We start from the raw sequence: 12,552 nt of genomic DNA, 5'->3' as shown, positions 1-12,552 counted from the left end.
CGTGGGAGTGCTCGGTTCTGCTCTCTCTTTCTGCTGAGGGCTGGCAGAAAAGAAGGCGATTTGGAAGAGCGAAGAGTGGTTCGGAAAAGCGGGATGAGTTCGGGACTGGGATGAGGGGCTGCGGACTTCCGACTTGAAAGGGTCCAGCAGCCTTCAGAACTACACAGCTGAGCTCCGAGCCGCCCCTTCTCGGCAGCCTAACTAGCAGAGCCGGAGCTGGGAGCGCGGAGCGGGACCCAGGAACCGAGCTCCCGGCCCTTCCCCTGCCCAAATCTGGCGGCGCATCACAGTGAGTGACAGCCAGCCTGGCCCTGCCCAGCCCGCACATCCCGCCGGTTTTTTCCAATCAGACCGGCCCGGGGAGGGATTTCCTGCGGGGACGGGGTCAGCCCGAACAGGACCCGGCTGAGTGCCGTGCGAGCGGAGGAGCGGTTGCTCGGGGCCGCCGGCGTGTTTTTTTTTTTTTGGTTTGACCCGGCCCGGCCCGGCCCGTCCAGTCCAGTCCAGTCCAGGCTGTGCGTCTCGGCGGGCTGCGAGCGCCCCCGGGTGAGTTGCGTCCGCGGAGCTGCCTCGCTCGGGACGCGGAGTGCCCAGAACTCGGGGCGGTTCGCCCGAAGTGGAGCGGAGCTCCCTCGGAGTACCGCCGGATTGCAGCGCTGTGGTGGGAGGCGGAGCGGGACCCTGCGGGGTTTCCCGAGGTAGGTGAGGTTCTCCCCCGCCCCTCCAGACCGAGTTCCTTTGCCGATTCCTCATTAGCATCTTTCCTTCCTTACTTACGTAAATTGTTTGATGGTTGTTTTCCTTCTCTCTTTTTTTTTCCTGCGGCTGTAGGACTGTTTCAGATACTTCAGATCTCCGGATGGATTTGTGGGCTGAAGCTTCGCTTTGCTCCTGTGAGAGGGATGTTTTGCTTTTCCAGCTTTGTGCCTTCCTCGAGTCTTGCCTTTGTTGCTGCTCTTTTCTTGGGAGGCTGAATAGGTGGAGATCGGTATTCGGAGCTCTTGATACTTCAGAGTTGTTTGTTGAGTCTTGTGTGCTCCAGGAGAGGTAGGCAGCAGTGTGAGGCAGTTTTCTAGGTGAAGCTGCACAGATAATGAATGTGTAAATATCCTCAACGGTCCTGTATTTGTATCTTGTGCTTGCAGAGGGGTGTGGAGTTGGATGCAGATCTCTGAGTGAAATAAAATAAGTAGTTTTGAAGACAGAGGGTTGCAGGAGGCCTTGGAAGGCAATTTGTTTGTGTCAAGGTGTTATGACTCCAGTAGCTGAAACTTTGTTGTACAGTAGGTAAGCTGGTGCGGGTGCTCTGTGGTACGGAGACGTGCTATCTGATTTGTGTGTGCATGGGCTTTGGCATCAGGCACTTAACTCCCAGGCAGCCTTGTACTGAGGGGTCATCAGTCAGCAAACCTAGAGACTCGGGGAATGACAGCAGAGGGGTAAATCCTCAGTCTGGTATGGGAACATGGGCATTGTCTTGTCCCAGGAGCTACACCTACATGGGAGCATTGTCTCTGCAGCTGTGTGTAAGGAAGGGCTGGAGCAAGGGGAGCCTGGTGCTGGGAATCTGTGCTTGCAGGCAGCTGCAGCTCCCAGTATTGCAAGTGGGTGGGGTGAGCAACACTATACTTGATGTGGGGTCCCATGAGGGACTGGGACGCCCCTTCTGCTTTTGCCCATGAACCAGGCAGACTTCTCCCACTGTTGCTCTTTCTCCTGTGTGTTCTGCCCTCAAAATGGTGACCTCGATTGCTCAGAAGTAGAAGCACCCATCGTTATTTAAATGGCTGGGGGTGAGTGCTTTGGAAAGGGAGACAACAGACTTGGGCAGCGGCTGGGGGATACTGAAACTGGTTCTCATCCAACCTGGGTTGGAGTGGTGGGGCGATGTGTGACAGACCAGCAGCGGGAACAATGCATGCTGCCTGCCCTCCTGATTTCATGCTTGTCCCTGGGGCTTCAGAGCAGCCTGCTGGATACATGGTCTAGAACCAGCATAGAGTTTCTCACTGCCCTGTTTGGACAACCCAGGTACAGGGCAGAGTGTTGGCTGGGAGATGTGAATGGCTGGAGAAGCCTGGGCCCTTTCCAGGGTGCCCTGTACAGCTAGGATGGGGGTTTCATCATGTTCCCTGAAGCAAGGTTGTGCTATGGTTTGCACTCAGCGCTCACTTGGGCCCAGTAGCGTTCATGTATTGGATACAGAGTGTCTTGAATCCCAGAGCACTGAGCTTTCATGGTAGCTTGAAAGGCCAGGGTTTGTCCCTGTACCAGATGGGAAAGGTACCAGGCAGGTTCAGCCAGTCTCAGGGCCCCTGGAAGACTTTGGCAAAACCACCTCAGCTCCATCACTTGGATGCTACCAGTGGCAGAGGGGAGAGGGAGAAGTTGCAGTGACCTGGACCCCATTTGTGGTCAGTGTAGAGTGCACAGCATGCACAGCCCCATGGGCTGTGAGAACAGGGAAGGAGCAGTGGCAGCACCGCTCATCCATCCACAGCTCCCCTACAGAAGGCTTCCTCCACAGGTCCTTCCCTCTTTTTATCACAAGGATGAGCCAAGTCCCACCAGGACTAAATATAGTCAAAGTATTTGTTCTTCGACATGGATACAAAAGCTATCATGATGGTGCCAGCCAGGAGGTAAATGTTCTTTGAAGGCTGACTCTTCTCTTCCCTTCCTCAGGTCCTGGGCTGCTGTGCCAGCCTGAAACAGGGCTCATCTGTGTGCGGGGTTCCCCATTGTGGCTGCAGCACAGTTTCCAAGAGGAATGCTGAAACAAAAGCGCTAATGAGCACCAGAGAGGAAGGATCTATAACTTCCAGATGGCAACAAGCCTGTAATCCCTTTGGGAAGGATTAGGGACTCATCAGCGTGGCAGAGCCTGGCAAGGATAGCCAAGCAAGGCACCTCTGGCTGCAGAGTCCAGTGCAGGTTTGGCAATATCCTGACGCTGGCCCCGCTGGCTGTCCTGCCCTGAGCTGCCTCGTTTGGTCTTGTAGCATTCTGTGGCGGCCAGTAACTGGTCCTGCAGCACTGAACTCTCCTCATTTTGACTGATGGCATGTTCTTCAGCCTAACCCCATCTGGGTCCTGCTGCTCCCAATGAAGAAAGGGACTTCCGCTGCTGAAAGGGAGACTTCATCCTTTTTTTTATGTCCCGTGGGATTTTAAGGCATTCTTGCTGGATTTCACCTCCTATTCAGGCATATTTTGAGGATTTACAAACTTATTTCGATGGCTTTATAAACTAGTGGGATCTGAAGGCTTCTTCCTTCTGTGCCGCTCCTCCCACCTGTCTGCAATGGGGCGAGAGCAGGAACTGATCCAGGCTGTGAAGAATGGGGACATACCTGGTGTGCAGAAGCTGGTGGCCAAGATCAAAGCATCCAAGACCAGTGAGTATCTGGGTGCAGGGCTGCTGGGATCCTTCCTTCCTCTGGGCATCACTGCATGTCCCAAGCCACAAGCTGTGTCCACAGGTTCTGTGCAGGGCTCATTCTGAACATCTGAGCTGGGGTGGTAGTGCAGACTTTGAACCCCCATGGGAGAGTTATGCTGTGGTTAGAGGCGTGAATGCAGCCTGTGTTGATGAATGACTGAGCTGTAAACGATCCTCCCAGCAGAGCTCGGGTTCCCTTTGGGCTCAGGGCCAGGGGCCCTGAAGTGTGGGCACTGAGCAGGGAAGGGCAAAGGGAAACAAATAGCAGGGGAGACCATGAAGCTGCTTGGGGGGATGTGGTACAAAAGGTCTTTAGCAATTGCCACTTACTTTGTATTTATCTTGTGAAAAATTATCATCCAAGCCAGTCGACTGGAACCAATTGTAAAACCTTGAATTTCAGTCTGGTAATGTTTAACCCTTAAGCAGTCCTGATTTCTTTCATGTATGCTTGGAAAGGCCAGCTGCAAGCAGGCTCAAAGCAAATGGCAAGCTTGACCAATATTAGGTGTTTGATGGGCCAATGGCCCACCTCCCATCGGTGTTGTGAAGGTCATGGGGGCCCTGGTGTCTTGAAAGTACCTGACAACTCACACTGGAAACAGAGGGTGTAAAAGGTGGAAGAGCAGACCTAGTGCTACAGAACTTGCAGAAGGCTGAGCTTCATGAGCAGGTACTCCGGTCACTGCTTGCAAGTTGCAGAGAGAAGCAAACTGGAAAAAGTAAACAAAAGGGTGCTTGTCTGCGGGGTGTGAGCAGGGGGAGCTGCACAGCTCCTGTGTGGGATGTGGGAGCCACTCTGCACAAGGATTGGCCAGAGAATCCCCTGTCCCATGCTTACAGCCTGCAGGGATGACTGACTGGGAAGTTAGAATGGGCAAAACAGATCTAGAATTAGCTCCCTACAGCAAAGTGTTCATATAATCTCCCAAAGAGCCCGTCTGGCTATGGCTGTCATCCAGGCTGTGCCTTGTGGGAGGGTCTCAGGGGTCTCTGCAGGAAAACTTGAGGGAAAAACTGGAGGGAGTGGGGAGAAGCAGCCAGGAGTAAAAGCTCTCATTCTTAATCGGTGCAGCTCAGAGCAGAGAGGCTGGTGCTGAGAAACATGAATTAGGCTGAGGATTTTAGATGTGAGATGGGGATAAAATCCCCAGGATTGGCTCCTAGAAGGCTTTGGCTAGTGCCAAAGCTTTATAAATCTATGTGGGCTGCTGTTTCCCACTGGAGCCAGCCCTGAGCCTGCTTTTATCACAGAGGAGGCTGGGTGCCCCTTTGGGTGACAGGATCAGGTGCCTTTGCCTCTGCTCAGTGCTCAGGATCTGTACCTATTTGGGGCTGCAGCCTGTGTAGGGCAGATCTTAGGGCTGGAGCAAGATGGACTTGCTCGTGCAGAAGGCCTGAAAGCCGCTCCAAGGCAGTAAATAATGTCAGCAGATGCAACCTGGGTCCCCAAGCTGGTGTCCTGTGGCCAGGCAGCATAATGTGGGCAGGCATGGGGCCCCCACAGCTTTCCTTGCCTGTGTGCCAGGGGTGGACCTCCAATACCTCTCTCCCTGTTAAAGCCTGTCTGTGTTTTCTCTGACGTCTTCCCTCCCTCCAGCCATGGGACACCCACGTGAATTGAGTGCATTGAAATCCCCCATTGAAGCAGTGTCAGCAGGTCCTTCGCTATGCTTATGTTCATGTTACTCCTTTATAAGGTGGGGGAGCAAAAAGCCCAGGCCATGGCAAGGCACTGTCTGCAAGCCCTGAGCCACTGCATGGGGGGCAGCCGCTGCCAATCCCTTATGCTTCCCTCTGCCTCCTTCTGCCCATGCCATGTGAGTGGAGCGTTTGTTGCTCGTTAAAGTGCCTTTTCCATATGACAGACCGAGATGCTGATTTTTTTTTTTTTTTAAATCCCTCTAAGAGTCCTTCTGCTGTCTTAATGGATTCAGAGTGCCGTCACTGTGATTAGCCCTCCGGGACTTCCTGTGCCTAAAAAAGTCACCGCACATAAGCAAGAATCAAGTGCCAGTCCCGGCAGCGGGAACTTCAGGGACACATTGTTTAATATTCACCGTGTGCAGCCCTCATCCCCAAGCAAGCGCCGCTGTGCAAGTGGGTCACAGCACCTATTATTGTAAGGCTGCTGGGGGTGTGGAGGAGGGAGGGGCAGAGAGAAAGTTTGGGTTGGGAGGATTAGAGTCAGCATGGGCAGATATCCTGCCTGCAGGAAGGGGCCATGGGGATGATGCCATAGTCACTCATAGCTGGAAGGAGAGAGTCTGCTCCCACTGCCCTGGCTGTGCTTTGTTGAATTTCCCCTGAGCAGCAGTAGAAACATCCCTCTTTTTAATTTCTTTCTCCCCTCCCCTCCCCGTCTCAGCACTGCAGAGTTTAATTGAAATTGTTAAATGACCCGTCACGGCTTTGGCCTTTCTCCCTGGCGATCAATCACATTCCTGCCTGGCTGTGCTCACTAACAATGCAACAGAACCAGGGAGGCTGTGCAGGGTGGTAGAAGTCCCTAGGAAGGGGCAAAGGGGACCTGCAGACCCCATCCCAGCTCATTGCAGCCATGGCGGGGTGAAGGCAGTGGGGACAGCTGCTGGTGGGGTGGTGGGGAGACTTGTCCGAGGAGTGAGCCTTAATGCCTTGGAGGTAGCCTAGGACTGGAGGTGCTGTGGAAGAGAACAGGAGCTGGACTCACTGTTTGCCTTTCTTAAGGGAGTGGTGAAGCTTTTTGTTTAAATGTGCATGAAGTGCAAAGAAAGTGCAACAGCTGAGCAAACTCGTGCTAAACTCAAGGATAGAGGGCCTTCTTGCTGGGCTTTCACCCAGTGCTGTGGAAGGGCTGGTTGTCCTCAGCCTGCTGCTGACCCCTTTTCAGCAGTGGCACTGAGGCTTTTGAAACTCCCAGACCTCAGATATATCAAGAGCAGGGCATGGGTGCCTGGGATTTGGATCCATCTGGGCTGTGACCTAACAAGCTGTTAAATGCAAGTAAAGCTCCTAATGGGAAGCCTTGGCTTTATCCCCTAGTGTAGCTTGGTGCTTCTTACTGATGGCAGCATGGGACACAGCGGTTTTTTTTGTTGTTTTTTTTTCCTAGTTCCAGTCCTTGGATGCTGCTGTCACTTATCTGGCTGAGGAGAGGGGTGATGCTGAATGGGCTCTGCTGGCTGCAAGTCTGCAACAGGCAGATGTGGGATAATTTGCTCCCTCCCCCTTAAATTTCCTGCTAATCTCTAGTAGCTGTATCAGCTTAAGCTCCAAAGCGTGAGGGTTAATATTTCTCCTGCTATTTGTTAGCCTTTGCTACTGATGCTTGGTGTTCCCATTCTCACCAAAACACCTGCCCTCCCTCTGAGTCCAGCAGGACTTTCTCCTTGTCTCAATGGCAGCAGTTCCCATGGTTGTGTGCAGGGGAAAAAGTCACTGCTTTTGCCAATCCAGGAGTTACTTTGTGGTGATGTGGATATGCCTTTGCACCAGCTGATGAGCCCAGCTCACTATCCCCATCATGGTGTCCTGCAGGGAGGACTGTCCTGTTTGTGGCTGCTCTGGGAGGAGCTTTGGTAGCCCATCTGTGGGGAAGAGCAGGAGCCTGCCTTGGGCAGCATCGTTATCATTTCAGACTCTGTCATATCCAACTGGTGATGGCAAAAGGACAGTTGGGCAACTTTCCTGTTGTGATTCTGTACTGAACATCACAGCTTGCTGGATCCAGCTCAGCCATCAAGCCAGCATGCAGCCCTCATTGTGTTTCTCAAAGCCTAGGTTTCCAGGATAAGTTCCTAAGCATCCTTGGCATGGTCCTTTCTTCCTATTCATGTGTGCTGTAGATCTGACAGGCTGGACCAGTTGGATGCAGGCTTGGAAAGCTTGCAGTGTGCTCCAGGGCCACTGTGAATGATGCCATAGAGCTCTGCTGAACCAGGAAAAGCTCTTCATCCCATTGAGAGCCAGCCCAGAGTGAGGAGAGGCGCTGTGCCCTGGAGAGCCTGGCTGGCAGTGGCCCTGCACTGGGAAGCTCACTGCCTGCAGCCTGCTGAAACGTGCTTCCAGCCAGCCCACAGTGGGTGGAAGGAAGAGAAGGAGGCTTCAAAGGCTCCTGCAAGCATGGCTGCCTTCCTGCTTCGGGGATTGTGGCGAGACTGCAGTGTACAGCACAGGAGGGCTCCTTTCCCCATCCCACTGCCTCTGGTCTCTCTTGGGGGGTCTCCTCCAGCAGTCATGTGCCAGCCTGCTCTGTGCTCTGTGTTTTTTTGTTTTTTTTCCTCATCTTCTTTTCCCTCACTATCACATACCTTGTCTGTCCCAGCTTAGTTGTGGGTTTTAGCACTTTCTATTTCTTTTCTCTCATGGGGAAGAAAGAGCACTACATGGGCAGCAGCAGCAAAAGTAGTGAGCATGCGATCACTTTTCAAAGCCAGCCTCTCACAGTTGTTGTCTTTGGAAAGGGTCCACTGCTGGCCCTGCATGGGGCCCAGAGTCCAGGAAAGCATCTCTGTGCCAAGCACAGGAGATAAACCATCAGCAAACGGTAGTGCAGAGGTGGATGGCAGACAGAAGATTCAGCATCCAGCCTGGTGGACATAGCCCCATCATTCTGTCTCTCTTTGCAGCCCATATTCACAGGTCCATATCACCCTCATTCTGGGTCTGTTTTTTTGTCCTCATCCTTTGAAAGTGCTTTTGCAGTCTTCAGTGCCTTGCTGCAGCCTGTGCCACTTATTGCTGTTTTTCTTCTTTCATGAGTGAAATAGTAGAAAGAAGAAAAAAGGTATTAAGTGTGGAGAATATCCATAAGGATATCTTAAGGGATGTGCAGGGAGCTGCTCTGGGGCATTGCTTGCCTCCAGCTTTGTGCAGCCTGAGGACTGGCCCATCTCTTATGGGAATCGGAAGCAGGTTCAGAGCAATCCCAGGCACAGCATGCAGGAAGCTGAGGTTCAGAGCAGGAGAGGGATTTCTGCCACTCTGGCATCTTGTGGTGACTCAGCCCTGGACTTGGGGCTCTGCTTCCATCTTACAAGAGCTGCAGAGGCTGTTTCAGTTGCTTGGCTCAGAAGTGTGGCATGATTTGGATGTTAATAACTTAAAAACAGGCAGTCAGGGATGCTCTTAGCAGCCCAGGACAATGTGTGCTTGGCTGCTGGAGGAGTGCAGGCTGTAATATAGACAGTGCTCCCTAGGGCAGGATAAGAGATGCAGCAAGGATGTTGCTGGCACTCGTGTCCTATCTTCTGTTTGCCAGACTGGGACATGTCACAGTACAAGAAAGACAGGGAGCTATTGGAGAGGGTCCAGAGGAGGGCCACTAGGATGATCAGCGGACTGGAGCACCTCCCCTATGAGGGCAGGCTGAGGGAGCTGGGCTTGTTCAGCCTGGAGTAAAGAAGGCTGTGGGGTGACCTCATCGCAGCCTTTCAATACCTAAAGGGAGCCTACAGAGGGGAGGGGAATCAACTCTTTGAAAGGGTTGATATGTGTAGGATGAGGGGAAATGGTTTTAAGTTGAGGGAGGAGAGATTTAGGTCGGACATCAGGAGGAAATTCTTTACCCAGAGAGTTGTGAGGTACTGGAACAGGCTGCTCAGAGAGGTTGTGGATGCCCCGTCCTTGGAGGTGTTCAAGGCCAGGTTGGATGGGGCCCTGGGCAGCCTGGTTTAGCATTAAACGTGGAGGTTGATGGCCCTGCATGTGGCAGGGGAGTTGGAGGTTCATGATCCTTGATGTCCCTTCCAACCCTGGCCATTCTGTGATTCTGTGATATGTTGTGGGGTAGAGGGGTCCCTGCAAGGAAGTGGCACATGGTGGATAGAGTTGATCTGAGTAGCAACAAACTGTGCATTGTCATCTTCTAACTCAGGAGCATTTGAGCCTCCCCAGTCTGCTCATAGCACTGAAAGGGAGCAGGCTGTTCTGGGACTGCTCTTATTTGCCAGCCCAGAGCAGAGGGGACAGGACTTGGCAATGCCCAAGCACTGCACATGGCTGGCACATGTTGGGAGCCACCTCTCATACACACCTCATCCTCTGTCACGTGCTTGGACATTGCCTCGCATGTACCTGGGCTGCTGGCTTTCTGCCACCCAGAGGGAAGCTGATTCTGTATTAAAAGCTCTGACATTCTCCTTGTGAGGCTGAAGATTTGAGTCTGCAACCTAGAAAAGCCACTCAAAGTGTATTCTGCACCATAGGCATTGGCACCTTTGGAGCAAGGGCAAGACTGTCCCTGAAGACAGAACCATGCTCACCTCCTGTCAACTTTCCTGGGCTGAGGGTTAGATCTTTTCTCCAGGACAAGGAGAGCTACTGAATTCCAGCAGCAATTGACAGCATCTCTTGAGGAAGATGGTTTCCAGCTGCCTGAGAGTGCACGGTAGCAACTGGGGAAGGCCAGGAAGAGTTAAAGAGGTGCTTAGTGCTGTGTGTGTGTGTGTGTGCATGCACGCGCCCTGCTTTGTTTTTAAAAGCGCTTTGGCTGGCCCTACGCCAGTCTCAGGGCTGCCACTGGCAAAATGCAACTTTGGTGAAGAAGTATGAAAGGGCAGAAACTAAATAACAGTAAACCACCTTTTCTGGCTCCTGCAGCAGTCAGGGGGTGGGGAGCTGAAGGGTGGGAGCTGCAAACTTGCTGTTTCCCCCACACTGTGCCTCAAGTTCCCCCAAAATCACACCCTGGCTGTAGAGGCTAGGATCTGCCTGAACCTTTGGCTGCAACATTGCCAGGATTTGCCAAGGTGTCCCGATGAGTCACAGACCTGTCTGGAGATGCCCAACCTGCTTGGAAATGGCTCTGCTGAAGTGATCTTTACCCTGCTGGGGAGGGGCCGGATGTCCTCACCCATCCCTCACTGCTGTGAAATGCCCAGGGCTGCAGCACTCTGTGTGCAGGGTGGATGCACAGTCACTACAAGCTGTTTGCAGTCTGTAAGTGAGAGAAGCTGGAGCAGCAGATCAGTACTGCTTCAATGGCAAGATAAGGGAGCAGGGCAAACCTGCAAGCATGGCAGATACACGGCTCCTGCAGCTTCCCAAACCTGGTGCAACATGTTTGGGTGTGCTTCTGCAAACCCCTGCCAGTGCTGGCGCAGCTTCTCCACAAGGTCCCAGCCAAATGTGGGAAGACAGCACGTGTTCCCCTTGCTGTGCTCAGGAGCAGTCAGCGTGAGCCAACCCCACTGGCAGCTGTGCCATGAGCTGTGAAATCTCCTGGGATTTCGTAATACTGCACTTCACCATGAGCACTGCTGGTGATGGCAGTTGCATAACACACCTTGGTGTTTCTGCCTCTGTGTGCAGGATCTCTGCAGTACAGACCTCGTGATCTGTGAGGAGGTGGCCATGTGTATGCTGGCAGTGAGGATAGTGTGGGGTGGCTCGAGCTTTCCATTTTGCAGATGCCTCTTGTCCCCTTGGAGCATTGGTCTCAAAGTCTCCCCCAGCTCCTGTCCTTGCTCTCTTTCCCTTCTCCCCTCCAGCAGCCCAGCTCAGGTGTTGGTCTCATCCTTTGACAAGGATGGGTGTAGATAAGGGCGTTTTCAGGCTAGGGCTGAATTGGGTAAAGCACCTGTAGAGAGAGCATGGACTGGGAAACCCCTGGACCTTTTCCCACCTTTTCAGGGCCTCTCCACTACCACCCCAAATGGCGTGGGCTGGGGCACACTATGCTGCAGTAGGGCCACATGAGCACCACTTGCCTCACCTGCCTCTGTGTCGAGTCCTTTGCAGTGGCTAATGATTGCCTTTGAGGGGGTGTATGGTGCTCAGCCAGCATGATAAGGCAGAGGGATTGCTCTGGGAGCAAGCCCATGGTACACTGGTTGGCCTGAAATACCACAGGTTTGATTTTGTTTGAACTTGTGTGATGGGAAGAGCTGCTCCTGTCTTCCTCAGATAAGCTCCCAGTTATTCTATCAGTTTTAAAAAGGGGAAAATATACCTCCTTGCAGTGGAAGAGGCAGTGGGGTTCTGGGAAGTCAGCAACATCCCTGCAGCTGGCAGCGATCTGAGCTGCCCCAGATGTTTCCTTGTTAGTGAAGCCATGTCCCAGAGCAGCACTGAGCTCTGGCCAAGCGAGGAGGTGTGGTGACACTGTGCTTATTTGCAGCCTAGCTCTGTGGCACAGGCACGTGGCTCAATACCTTGGCAGAGTGATTGTAGTAACATCCCTGGGGCTGTGCTGCTCTGATGGCATTTTTATCTTCCTGTGAAAGTGCAAGGAGTGTGCGGTTCATTTGCCTTAACCAAGGCTGGGGAAATGTGGCCATTCAAAGCTCAGCTGCCTCTGGACCCCTTTGAGGGATCCCCAAACTTGCCCAGTCCCAGAGAGAAACCCTGCTACCTATTGCATTCCCCTGAGGTGGTGCTCTCCAATATGGTATCTGTCCCTATGGTTATATTTAGCAGTGTGCTGGACTGAATGTGACCCTGATGTGGGTGGGGGGGTTTCCAGCTCTGCCCCCTGCAAGTTATGGCTCTGCACCATACCACTGCACCCTGCTGTGAATCCTAAGGGCTTTTTGTCTCCAAATTCATGCTGAATGCAATCCCGGATGTTTTCCTGGCTAGAATGTATATAAGCCCTGTGGTGAAGAGGGTAAGCTGGTTCTATGTGGTGCCTTTTCCTGTGAAAATGAGCTAGTGTGACCCTTTTTTCCCCTTCACGCTCCCTCTTTCTCCTCCCCACTCCCTCTGGGGGATGCTGCGAGGCAGCAGGTGGAGTTTCTGTGCTCGGCTCCCAAGTCCTGCCTTTGCCACCAACTCAGGCTTGCCAGGGCCGTTCCTAACACATACCCAGTGTGCTGGGAAGGAATAAACAGATCAGGTTCCTGGCAGGGGTCCAGGGACCAGGCAGGTCTTGGCATGTGGCCCAGCACTGTGCAGTTGTGTTGAGGTGTGGGAAGCACCAAGGGAGAGTGGCGGAACTGAGGGGACAATCCTTGATCCTGCTGTAGGTCAGCCCTTATGCAGTATGTAGTGGGAGACAGGGCTGCTCTGTGTTATCCTAGTCCCCAGCTGGTTCTGAGCATCTGCCAGCAGTCTCTGGAACAGCCATGGGGCCATGAACCTGGGCTGGGCAATGTGAGGAACCCATGGACCCTGAGCAGCTGTGGTAC

At 53.1% G+C, this 12,552-nt stretch overlaps 1 protein-coding gene across 9 annotated transcripts in view; it reads left to right on the top strand.

Moving 5' to 3' along the window:
- The first annotated feature begins 552 nt into the window (after positions 1 to 552).
- Positions 553 to 12,552, top strand: part of CASKIN2 (CASK interacting protein 2) — a 31,620-nt gene continuing 19,620 nt past the window's right edge. For 2 of the 9 annotated variants that reach the window (XM_042865298.1, XM_042865290.1), the window contains exons 1-2: positions 776 to 1,047; positions 2,686 to 3,398. In XM_042865298.1, coding sequence (XP_042721232.1) covers positions 3,305 to 3,398 — 94 coding nt within the window. In that variant the 5' untranslated portion in view covers positions 776 to 1,047; positions 2,686 to 3,304. The other 7 variants (XM_042865291.1, XM_042865292.1, XM_042865294.1 and 4 more) reach the window with 7 other exon arrangements.

This window comes from Lagopus leucura, unplaced genomic scaffold (genome assembly GCF_019238085.1).
Source record: "Lagopus leucura isolate 7727_CA_CO unplaced genomic scaffold, USGS_WTPT01 Super-Scaffold_797, whole genome shotgun sequence".
Lineage (NCBI taxonomy): Eukaryota > Metazoa > Chordata > Aves > Galliformes > Phasianidae > Lagopus > Lagopus leucura.
Note: the sequence above shows the minus strand (reverse complement) of the source record. Positions and strands in the feature narration are given on the sequence as shown.